Raw genomic sequence first — 13,114 nt, 5'->3', positions numbered from 1 at the left:
GATTCCCTTAAAGTTTCAGCAACTTCCAGCATGGCAGTTTCAGTGCTGAAACCTTTTCTGAAGCCTGACTGTGAATCATGCAGCAGGTTGTTAAATTCCAAAATATCAGACAGCTGCCTCTGCACTTCTTTTTCCAAAATGTTAGCAGGAGCTGAGACAAGAGATATGGGATGATAATGTTTTAAGACCATAGGGTCTGCGCTTTCCTTTTTTAAAATGGGTTTTTACCAGGGCTTTTTTCCAATCAGCCGAATAAATACCAGTCTCCAGCGATTGATTCCAAATTAAGTTTAAAGCTGGGTTCAGTGCGGAGGCCAAGATCTTGTAAAACCTTGCCGGCAAAGGATCAACTGGGGACTCAGATTTGACCCGTTTTAGGTCAACTAATGAATGTTCTGCATCAAGTGGCTAAAAACAAGACCACCGTTTCATGTTACCCTAAGGGGGAGAGAAAAACTCCCCACCTTTATGTGGAGGGAACGAGGCATAGATTTCTAAACTTTTCTCGTGAAAAAAAAAGCCAGACTATCACAACAGGTTTTAAAGGAAGGAATAGTGCTTTGTGATGCCTGTGGATTTGTAAAGCTTTCCACAATCCTGAAGATTTATTTTGCGGAATTATTAGAGGCCTTAATCTAATTAGAATTATACTCTTTCATACTGAGGCATTTCCTCCGATGAAAAGTCCTAGGGGACCTCCTATAAATGATCTGAGCTTCAGGTGAATAACCCCGTCGCCAAGCCCTTTCCAATTTCTTACAGGCACTCTTTAGTTTTTGGAGTTCATCAGTAAACCAAGGGGCAGAAGGGGTTTTTCTAACCGAGGTCCTTCTTACAACCGGAGCCAGTTTATCCAAAGTGGTAACTACTGATGTCTCAAAGGTAGTAATATCATATGAGGGGTCTCCAGTTAAAGAAAAAGGGATTTTTCCCCACTCCATACCAAAGTTGGCAAGGGTGATATTCCTCCAACTCCTCGTCTCCTTGGTAGGGGGTAACCCTCCCTTTACTTCAAGGCCCCTAGATATACCAAAAGAGACCAACAAATGGTCCGACCAGGTTACCTGTTGGATGGAATCAATGGTTAGGGTCTGATCATTAGTAAAGACAAGGTCTAGAGTATGGCCTCCTTTATGGGTAACCGCTTGAACCTTCTGAGAAAGGCTAAAGCCCTGAAGAGTGTCTGTCAGTTTTATAACCATAGGGTCATCCAGAGTATCGGCATGGAGCTTAAAATCCCCCAGGACAGTAACAAATGAATATTTTGACACTAGGCTACCAATGTATTCATAGACTTCCGTTAGATGATTCATAGGGGAGGAGGGTGGTCTGTAGATAAGTAGGCCTGACTTTATAGGGAAATTAGTACAGGAGATATTAAAGGATAAGGCCTCAATAGGACCAGTGTCCTCCAGTTGTTTATAGGAAATCTCCCATTTATCACGGACTATGATTGCCAGCCCGCCCCCCAATCTATTGTTGGAACGGTTAACTGCCACCAACATATAGCCCGCTGGTACAGCCAGAGCAATGTCAGGTAGAGAGCTTCTCTCAACCAGGTTTCCGTTAAAAAAACCTTATCCCATGCTTCATTATGAATACTTAACCATATGTCCCCAGCATGTTTGGGAAAGGACCTACAGTTTACGTAACTTGCCCTAATCTGTTCCCCTGATTCTCGGAGTTGTTGGGCAATCCTCACGTCCCCATCAATATATTCTTGTTTTACCACAGGGTTAAGACAAAATTTACAATATTTACACCTTCCACTCCATATCTCTCCCTCCCTTTCCACTTCACTACTTACATCCGGATTTACCTTATGAGTCTCCCCACAAGCGGGGGATGAAAGAGCAAGAAGTTCTGCTCTAGACCATCTAATTACCGGGGAAGGGGCCCAACCGACAGCATGGCAAGCGCTAGCCGTGGCCCAGGTGCGGACGGGCGCAGACGGGCTTGCCTCTGGCGTGCCCGCTGCGCGGCCATGGAGAAATAGGCAAACACTCCGAGCGACTAGAACGCTAACCCCCAAGATGGCGCTAAAAAACGGGGAAGTTTAAACGTATAGTTTAAACTTTCAAGTTGTGTGGTAGAGTGACTGCATTATGCTCAATAAGTCAAATAATAATCTTACATTTTACTTATCGAAATTATTTTTGTCACTTAGGCTCAGCACTACTAAATACCATTGTCGAAATGTTAATCAACAGTAATGTGATATTTTCCTAAGAACCTCAAATTTCTAATAAAATCACACAGACTGAGATTTTGACTGCTCAGGTATGTGATAATTATCTTTAGTTCATTTAAAGCATCTCGTGTTGTTATAAGTTAATTTTTGGTGGGCAGCATTGCAGCGGCTGCTATGGCTACAATCTTGTTTGATTGACTGGGGTTGCTGGAGGAAGAAGGGTAATTCCAGTGTTCATCTACTGAAGTTTTGCCTTGTTGGCAGTGATGCAAGATCATTTATGCTGGGTTAATACCACCATCACAAGAGACAGGTGCACCAGTGTCCAAGGTGTTGCAAGGTAAGTATTTAAAGAATGCTCACTGAATGGTATGTGTCCAGAATTGGACGCTGGATTGGAAAGGTGGGTGCATGAACACACATTGGCATTTCTTCTTGAGCCACCAGCTTTTGATGTGTGCTTCTAGCCATTTGATGCCCATATTGGCAGTGTGAGGGGCTGTGCAAGAGCTTGGCCCCTTCTGTCTTTGTCTCTTTCATCATCTCCTACTCTGCTCGCTTCCTCCCTTTTGGAGACTCCATTGTCCCTTGTCTTGTTTCCCCCTTCACTTTTTCTACAAAGGAGACCCAAGGCACCACTCATCATTCCTTACAATGAGCTGTTCACACAGGGGTCCCTTCTATGATCCCTCTGCCTTTCTTTCCTACTGTACTTGACCAGTTAGCTCCCAGTGTATGGTCTCTATTGCCGTCTGAGATCTGAAGCACCTTCCTCCTTTAGCCCGCTTTTCCTTTTCAGTAGCAGATGGGTCTACTGCAGTAACCATTTACTGTATTTGTTGATTCTTGATGCACAGCTACTTCAAAAGCAATATGTGCGTGCCGGAGTAAACTACATCAAATTGTGTTGTGAGACATTTAGACTGTGCATTGTTATGGAATTGTAATATGCAGTGTGCTGTGCAGTAAATGTGTGGCCCTGGGAGCTTGGTAATTCTATTATTTTAATAGTATTAATTATTCTAAAAAAGATTCATGCCTTAATTGTGTGTGAGCCAGTGTATACATCATGTTTCCATTGTATATTTTAGAAACTCTCGATAGTAAAGACTTTGAAACACTACAACTCCTCCACTTTGTGCATGTTTCCCACCTTTTGTGTGATACGGGCAAGGAACCCGTCACTTTGGAAACTAGACATGGCATGAACAGACTCCTTTTCAAGCGACAGCAAAGTGGCATACCAAGGGTACATTGAGACCAAGTGCAATCTAGGGAAATGGGCCATTGTCCTTTTGTTTGGGAGTAAGGTTTGCTGTGGAGCCGTGTTGCTCATGTTTTTGATCCACATTTGTCCCTTTACTAAGCTTCTTCCACATTCTGTGGTGTTTTATTATGTCACAAGGGAAATACTTTTTTCTCAATGCACTAACTTTGGGGAGGTGGTTTTGTGAGAGTGCAGGGGTAGTGATACTAGTTCTCAGATGACCATATTACAACTACTGGATTGTGAGCTGGTGCCACAAATCTAATTTCATTAGTTACTCAGAACGAGGGGTAAGCAGAACTTTTTGGCTATGGGTGGAATAGTTGGATGCTCCAGAGACTCTACCTCCGTTATTGATACAGTAAGCTTCAGCCAACTCTCACACATCTAGGTGTTTATATAACTGAGACAGTGCAACAATAGAGTCAGTGAAAGGTTGATGACACTGAGGGAAAATACAAAGGCAAATCCATAAGCCGAATCCACAAATTTTCATTCCCTTGTGATAGAGAAGAGTTATATATCGATGTTACCAACATCAGTGGTGAACAGAGAAGACCTCTCCTGTGTACTGACTTTCGGGTAGCAATCAGGGGAGAAGAAAGGGCTCAACTTAATTGATCGTGCCTATAGTGCGGGCATGATTTGAACCACTAAGCCACAAGGTGTGAGATGTATTTGCTTGACCTTGACCACTGCAGTAGTTAGTGATGGTTGACTGGATCAAACGCAACGGATCACTCTTCATGAGGAGTATGTTGGGGTGCGTATTCAGCAGCAGATCATCCCATCACAAGCACTGTCTTTTTTGAATGACCTTTATCAAAGCCCTAAATTGTATCTTCTAATCGATAAATTAATGTGCTATATCTTCCCTTTAACAACTGACCGGTTCATTCAAACATACGTATTTTCATTTCCTTACCTGGCAAACGATTCAGTGTGATCCAGTAGTGTTCATCTGGGCTGTATGTGTCCTTAGACCACTCTAGTAAATCTGTAGCACGCTGATCTGTTAGTATAAAATTAACAAATTCCCTCGTCAACATGTAGTATGCAGTTCCAAAGTACAAAGTGATATTGTGCGGAGGTGGATTTTTCTTCTTTAACGTCGGAAAAACATAAGAAACTCCAACATTGACAAACTCCTTGTAGCTAACAAGTGTCCTGTGTTTCATGTGCTCTGGTTGAATTACTCCTGGAGTTACATTTCTTCCCTTCCACTTACTTTTGAGGTAAGTAATAATTTCCCTGTTGGTTTTGAGTGGGTAGTCCTGCCCACACAGATTGATTACGTAGATCCATTTAATTTCAGAGTCTACAAGGTCTTTCATGCAGTTGATATCTGCCTGCAATCTGGAAAATCCAGCATAAACAACATTCTCTCTCTTTGATGCCAAGAAAACATTTCTGAAGCACGCGACCAGGTTCTGTACGCTACTTTTGTAGGCACTGGGAGATTTCTCATCCACATGTATGCAATATACGTTCTGAGGTGCATAAATGGCTCGGATGAGCTTGACAAACATGTGCAACTCTTTGTGTATAGTGATAATGTAGGCCAGGGGGAAGTCTGCTTCCTCTTCAGACAGTGGACTTGTAATGAAATGCTGTTCGTTAATGAATTTGGAGCAGTTCACCGAATTCTGCAGGAAAGAGGGCCCTTGTATGGGCAATGGGGACAATGCCTCCTGACAATAATTTGCAATCACAGGAGCAGCGGATTTCCCTTCAAAAAGAGCTGAGCAAAGTTCATCTGGGTAAAAGCCACATTCTACCAATTCCGGGATAAGTTTCTGTTCACTTGGGTCCTTTGAAACCGAATACTTCATGTATATTACAGAGAAGATGAAAATGCAAATGCCAATGCAGAGTACAAATCCTGACTTGGCTGCATCCAGCTGGCTCATTTTCTGCCCTTGGTATCTTCTTTAGAGTCATAGTTTAGTGGTGGGATATTTAAACCTGTAGGAATTCAGAAATGCATTAAATTAAATCGACTACAGTGAGGCTTCCAAGAATTGTTTCTAAAATTGTGTCATGGCATACTGTGTAAATTTAGCATTTCAATACTGAAACTACAGGTGGTGCTAAACATTATTCTGTTTCTGTAACATTTTTGTTATTTGCTTTTTCCAACAAAGGGTTTGAGTTTTGCAAATAAAGCTATTCATGTATTAAACAGTAGAATAGTGTTTTGAGTGAACCGAAAAATAGATGAAAATCAAAAAAGAAAGATGGCGGCTAAAGAAACTGATAGACAAATCCAAAGGTAGTGGGAGTACCATGATAGCCGCAATAAACTGTAATGATGTGAATTCAATAGTTTGATTAAAGACGTTCGTATTTCTTCATTTACAATTAAACATCAAAATTTAACAACCAACGTGTTTCTTTCCAAAGACATAAGGAACTTCTTCAGGGCCATTCGAGTCTGAACAGCAATCCGTATTCTCATGATTCGTATCTAGTCAATAAAGTTGCATCATGTGTATTTACGTACAATTATAGTCATAGCTTGTGTGCACAGTATGGTGCCGGTTAAGTGAGTGTCCTTTCATTTTGAATGGATTGCTGTTCAGACTTTAATTGCCCATCAGAAGTTTCTTATGTCTTTGGAAGGAAACATGTTGGCTATTATGTTGTTATCATTTTTAAATAAAGCATTAAGAAACAATGTAATCAAGCTATTGCATTCACAACAAAACTTACTAGTTGGATAGTGTGCTCGGCACAGTTTGGATTTAATGGATTCTCAGCATTGATTTGCAGCAGTACTTCTTATAACTGAGTACTGGATGGAGAAGCACCTTTGAATGTATAAAGTACTGACCCAGGGAGTGGTGCAATCTACAATTGCCACAGCTGCTCAACTTGAACTTAGCCACAGCAAATCTACAATTTGTACCCACAGCAACAAAGTTACAATACACGTGAGGGAGAAATAGGATTGTGAGGATAAAGGTGAAGAATCAATATTAGAAATGAATCAGCCAAAATACTGAACATAAAGTAAGAGAAGAATATCTTGCATGTATTGAAATTTTCTATGGCCTGAATTCGGTTGGCTGCATGATTCGATTAATACAAATCACCAAACACAAATCAAAATTCAATATTATTTATGTTGTCCAGGTTTCCGATGTACTTGCCTTCACTCAAAATGTTCCTGTTTAAAAGATTCTGGAAAACTTCACTTCTGTTTTACCTGATCTGTTAGACCACTAGAATAAATAAGGCTTTCCTGAATGCTGAGATTGTTTGAGTAATGCCTCTTAATGACTGAGTGCTTGATGAGGTACTTGATTCCACAATGAAAGGACATTCATAAGGATTTATTTTATTAAAGAAATCCCTGAAATATATGAAGATGAATGCTGTCTAGCCCAGGAAATCAATCTGTATCGGTGCTGATTTCAGAACATCATACAGAGAATATACAACAGAAATCTACAATTCCAGAAAAATGCGGGTGCTAATGGTTTGTGAGGAGTGACCAGGCAGTGCTTTAGTGCGATATGTGTGAAAAAAAACAACTGAACAATGTATAGCTGCACTAACAAGAAAGGCATGGCTGTGTCATGTTTAGCGTGGCACAACAGAGGCTGTCTGTAGTTGTTGATGGTCAATGAATGTTAATTTCACAGAGTCTAAAGTTATGCCAGTTGACTTTTTGACCCCTTAAAAATAAATTTAATGCGTTCTTCCTACGGGTATGGCTAGACGACACTCCAGAGAGACTGGCTGTAGTGAATTACTCACTATCTGCATAACCTGTTTTCAGAGCTGACCGCTCAAGAGTTGCTGACAGAATTGAAACATATGTGGTTTGACACATTAAATTCTTGCTTAATTAACAATGGCTGTTCCTGTTAGTGATGTGTTCTTGGGCATATGTAAAAATGGTGATTGGGCATATGTAAAAAATGCTACTTTGGTGTGATGCTCAACATTTTATATTGGTATTGGGTGATGAGCATCAGAGGGCAAAATCGTGTCCATTGATTTGAAGAAGAGTGTACGCTAGGTTTCTAACCCAGAAATGAACCCTTGTCTGTGCTGATCGTTTGGAGATTGCACATGTGAAGAAGGTAGAGCAAATTTCGGTGAAATGACTTCCTCAACTTAATAAGCCCTTAGTTCTTGGCAGAGTATCCGGCAGAGTATCCGGTGCAAAGAGGCACAGTGAATGTTAGTAGAAAAGAATTAGCTACTAGTGTATAGATAATTTCAGTTTTCTCTCAATATAATACCAAAATCTCCCTTTCTCTTACTAAGGTGCCTTTTTTCTTTTTTGTTAAACAGTATGCAGTTTGAAATATGGGTTTAGCATTAAATTGTGAACTCCTAAGAGAACATTTCCATTTACCTTAATTGGTTCTCCTGTTAGGTCTGGAGCTTTGCAAAATGTCTGTTTGCCCTCTTTAATGCTATGGACAATTTTAGCACTGGCTCAGCTCCTTTCTGAAGTATAGATCCTTAAAGGTTTTCAACAAGTTCTGCTCTTCAGACCTAATTCCTTTAAACTGTGGAGTCTCTCAAGAATCATCCCCGAGTCCCACGCTTTTCGGTCTTCACCTGCAACCCTTGGCGGACCTCGTAACTCTCTTCGGGATCTCCTTAGTCTCATATGCGGATGACACCCAGCAAGTATTCTAGCTCACCTCAGACTTGTACCCCACAGCTCCCAACGTGAACCCATGTCTGGAGCTAGTTGGCAGCTGTGTGGACAGATCATGTCTTAAGCTGAACGGAGAGAAGACTGAACTTATGATACTTGGGAGCAATCCATCTCCACAATGGACCTTGGGTTGGCCGGATCGCCTTGACCCATCTCCTGTCCCCAAAACTGTCATAAAATCAAAAATGTTCCTCCACTATTGGATTTGCCACAAGCAGGTGTAATTTGCTTGTTGCCTGCCACATACGATACAGATGCAGCGGACAGCACCAAGGTTATAGGTTAATGAATATTTTGTTGCTCCACGTGATGGACTGACACAAACTTGACATACTAAAAGAAAAAGCTCGAATTTGAAAACACGACCATTAATGTGAGCAGGTGACTCCCAAATTTAATACATATTGGTCGAGTAGTGTAAAATGTATAAGCAACTCAACCAACATCTTTTCATCTGATTATATACTCAAATATGTTAACCCTTTCAAGCCAATGTGTCATTTTTTCAAATGTTACACCAAACCATGCAAAGCATCCTTCTTGATCAAAGTTCTTCTTTCATGCCAAGGTTGGGGTAAATATACCCTGCGGTTCTGGCTGTAGGTAAAAGCAAAATTTCCTTGGGTAGCTAAAATGGGTCTTTTTGATCTTTAACTTCTTTCCCGTTGATGGAACTGCCTGTGATTTCAAATGTCAGACCTTGGCTGACTATGCTATGCAACAAGTCTCTCCAAAGTGGCTAGACAAACCATTTGTAGAACACACAGTCTGCAGTTTCTATGGCATTGCAACAGCACTGTTTGGTAGCCCGAAGGTGAATTGCAAGGCGATTCAGAGCTTTTCAGGGCAGACTGTAATCCTTTTTAGGTCTCGCCTGAGCTAGCGCATGCGCTGTACTGGCGAGACATTTAGTGAGTGGGCTTTAAAAAGCCGACCACCGCTTTTTGTGTGGCCTAGAATGTGCGATTACGCACACAGTTACGAGCAGAGGCGGCATCTGGCTTTCCTCTCTTGTCATGGCTCATTAAATGCATCGCTTGCGGGCACCCTTACAGCCCGCGATCACTTTCACTTTGACGGCCGTGTCACTTTCACGGCCGCACTGCCAATGTTTGTTCTAAGTGGTTCCTGGCGAGAATTTTAAAAAGTCTACATACTTCTTCACATTGGGACAGCATTTATCTTGGCGTCCGTACCGACCCAATCAGGGCTGAAACTTCCATAATGTTCACATTGTCCCGGTCAGTGCTGCATGTGCCTCAATTACCTTACCATCCGGGATGGGGTTGCAGCTGCTGAACAACTGACTGTTTGTTGATTCCAGGACCGCTGATTGAAACCAGGCTAATTCAAGTAGCCAGGTATGTGCAGGACACGCCTAGCCTCTTCTGCAGCATTCGCATAACAGCCCCTGATTACTGCAAGCCTCTGACTGAGGTGTGATCAAACCATGTTAACGCTATTCGAAAGCGAAAGACTAATGCCTGGATTTTGAGTTTGTTGGTATGAAGGTGATATTTATAACACCTAATAAATAAACAATATCTTAGGGGACATTATTTATCACTTCAGACAAGCTTTGGCGCAATGTTTTCGATTCAGGTTACGCTGTGCCTGCCTCCCTCGCCTCGAATCCACCTGCAAAACACATGTCCCCACTCCAGTCCTTTAGGTAAGCACTAAATAGTCTGCGATCGGCTAAGAGAATGACTCCTCAGTCCAGATCTTTAATCCCTGTTTAACCCCTTTCCTTATATCAAGCTCAGCAGTGCAGCCTTTTCCAATGCAAACTTCAAAGCTGGCTAGTCTACACACCCACAGTCTTGGTTCTTAATGGTGGGGTTGACCTTCTCCCTAAAGTAGAATTCTTCATGGCTTTGACAGGTTCCTTAATTTACCCAACCCCAAAGCATTGGTTTTTACGTCATGGTAACTACCCTGTTGACGAAGTGATGCATTTAAGTTCGTCACCCCTCGTTGTGTCAGCGTGTATGTTCATACTGTCTCAACACTAGGAGTGCTTTAATAATCACAGTGACTGGTATGCCGTTTTTAAACAATCCAAAATATTGCAGTCGCTCTTAAACTCTGGAGATGGTGTGAGATTAATAATATATGGGGCAAAGGTGATAATGTATATACTTGTATTAAGTGTTATGCAACTGTTTAAAAGCTGGGGCCATCTGAATGTTTGTGTTTTCTGCAATAGACGCTTCGCAATGGGAGTTTCGTGGATCAGTTGGTTTCGAATGGTTTCCCATTTCTTGGAATTTCGTGGTGTTTTTGTTTGTATGTTTTAAAACAGAATGCGTGTTTGGATACATTTAGACGCAGCAATTGCGATTTAAACACATACTGATTTTTTTTTTTTTTTGCTGTAGGCAAATAATTCCAGTTTAATTCCAGTTCTTAGCTGCCATTGGCCCAAGTCACGTGTCAGAAAGCTAGTCCTGTCTTTTAAGTCTACAGAAAATTCCATTATTAGACTTGTGATGCAATAGGTCTCGCATTTGCGAGAGTTTAAGCTATTGGCATTATGAATGACAATGTCTTTTATTTGGGTTTTCAAAAGCAACACCTACATAAAAGGCATTGTCAATGACAATAGCTCAAACTTGTGTAAATGCGAGACCTATTGCTTTGCACATGCTTGTTCTTTGTGGAACCTCTGTGGTCAGTGTAGGGAATGATGATCTCTGTTATGTGAAATGTGTCGGATTTAAAAAGAATGTTGGGCTTAATGGACAAGGGCAGAGGTCGGTTTAGAGTCAATTCATACTTATTCCAGGCGTATGGGTGTGGTGGGCTTATGGTGGAAGAAGTGCTGTTTGGCGCTTTGAAAGCTAGTCGATTTCATAGATGATCTTTGTTAGATGTTTTGTTGAGTTGTATGTTAGTGGATGTTGTGTTTTGGCAGATAGTACCGTTATGAGCTTCCAGCTACCTAACTATATTGAGTATCCTAACTTTGTGAGATGTGCATGATGGCGTCATGGATCAAATGTTGCATGATGTCTTGCCCGATTCCCCTGGATATTTGCAGGATTAACGTCAGTGGAAAGGTTCACACTTAATTAATATTAAAAAATGTATAACAATGGTACTGAACTCACTGTAAACCCCTTATTAATGACTTGCAGATATTTTTATTTTTTTAGTGGCCATACAACGTTGCCTGTGCATCCTTGTTATTTATCACACTGCTGTTTTGCGTGAATGTTGTTCTAGTTTAGGTTGGATGCACATTTGATAGCTTTTGTATCATTTTGTACAATTACTTAAAGGCACCTCATAGTAATTTATGAGGCTTGCAGTAGTCTGCTGCTACAACAATTCTGACGCATCCTAATAACGTGTTTGTGATGTTTTTGATCTTTCTTGTGGAACATTGACACCTTTTATTTACAAATCTGTCATTTAGGGCTCTTCCTTTCTCTGTGAGGGGTTTTCAGATATGTCTTCTCACCTCAGCTCCAAGTGTTGTTTTTTTAAAAGTATATTTTTCATTTATTTTTAATATTTTAAAAACATTCTGTTACTTTTTCTTCTTCAGGGCTACCTTGCGGTTGTGTGTGCAGGTATAAGTAAGAATGAGTGTGAATAACATGCTTAATACCACAGCTACAAGCATATTGAATGGGTGTTCCCAGGGAGCCCCAACATAGTTTGTTATAACATTGAAACGTTCAGGACTCTGTTGACTACAGCAGAGTGTCAGATGGATCAATAATGGCTGGTATGGAAATTCTGCTCATACTTTTCAATGCTAGTCTTTCGTTTTCCCCTGCCTAGTTTAATACATTTTACCCACAGTGTGTCTAATCCTGTAATAGCATTGGAGACCTTATTCCTCAGGCTGTGCCTGCAGTTAGAACCCCTCTCCCTCAGTATAGGCCCTTGTCTGCGGGTTGGGCCTGTAACTTCAGTAGAGGGCCCTTAAAGGCCAATATAGCAGTTGGCATCAGGCTGTAATGCTATACCGTGAGACATGCCATTCTGTTAATGTCCCGTGCACAGTTCGTATTGACCATTGATGGTTGTGTGACCAGGTGCTAAATGTACTTGTAGCTGTGGCAAGTAAACTCCTTTACTTTCAACTAAATCTGGCTTAAGCATCTTGATTGAACACATCATGGATGTCCCTACTTGTACAAGCACCCCTGAAGAACAAAGTATAACTTAGACCATGATTGTGTCTACAATCGATATCAAGGATACGTTTTTCTGACGATATTACTCGCTTTGTTGGAATGCTTTCAAAATGTAAGGGGTTATATACAAAGTCTGATCAATTGTATTATCTCTCGATTCACTGTATTGCTCCTGTTAGTCCATGCGCCTTACCTAGTTTCTGTTGACTAATTTCCTAAAGTTGGAAATTGTATTCACTTAGTATTACGTGTGGGGGTTTGAAGCCTTGACCTGCTGATATAATTATGGTATACAGTCATCAGTTATGCGCTATATCATCTCCTGTACACTCTGGACAAACACTTCTGTCATTTTGTAGCTGCACATGCATAAAACCAATAAGAAGTGATTGACAAAAATAGAATAAATACCAAGGATTTGTGATACATAAATGATTTTACCCTTGTGGTGGTGGTGGTGTGTGAACATAAACCTGGAAAGCAACATTTGTTTAGTTCAATCTGAAAGTAAATGAGCACTAAAGACGTCTTTATGTCTTGTTTTTTATCATGGTTCATTTGCGGTCTGTTAAAGGACAAAGGTCAAATGTCAGTTTTTCTTTTTACTAATTGCTGCTTATCTTATCCTGGAAATTGGTGTTTACTTTTCTTTCTCTTATTACAGTTAGAGGTTTTTGTTGGGAAACAGCCCTTACACGGAGACACAACCATGCAGTGCCTTTACAACGTGGGCACTACAACAAACGTGTTGTTACCATGCGTTCCTTTAGCACCCAAGTCTTTGTAATGACTTGCTTTAGGGAACACGTTCTTGGACTGGTGTT

The 13,114-nt window shown here is 41.0% G+C and overlaps 2 protein-coding genes across 2 annotated transcripts in view; one reads left to right on the top strand and one right to left on the bottom strand.

The window, feature by feature from the left end:
* Positions 1-13,114, top strand: part of RTF2 (replication termination factor 2) — a 416,662-nt gene that overhangs the window by 232,966 nt on the left and 170,582 nt on the right. The window lies entirely within an intron of this gene.
* LOC144768382 (putative beta-1,3-galactosyl-O-glycosyl-glycoprotein beta-1,6-N-acetylglucosaminyltransferase 7) overlaps positions 1-13,114 on the bottom strand; it is a 52,616-nt gene that overhangs the window by 10,851 nt on the left and 28,651 nt on the right. Inside the window, exon 2 of the mRNA XM_078652001.1 lies at positions 4,384-5,423. Within this exon, the coding sequence (XP_078508127.1) occupies positions 4,384-5,368 (985 nt within the window). The 5' untranslated portion in view covers positions 5,369-5,423. The remainder of the gene's footprint in view (positions 1-4,383; positions 5,424-13,114) is intronic.

This window comes from Lissotriton helveticus, chromosome 7 (assembly GCF_964261635.1).
Source record: "Lissotriton helveticus chromosome 7, aLisHel1.1, whole genome shotgun sequence".
Taxonomy (NCBI): domain Eukaryota; kingdom Metazoa; phylum Chordata; class Amphibia; order Caudata; family Salamandridae; genus Lissotriton; species Lissotriton helveticus.
The sequence above is the reverse complement of the archived record's forward strand: the minus strand, read 5'-3'. Positions and strand labels throughout refer to the sequence as shown.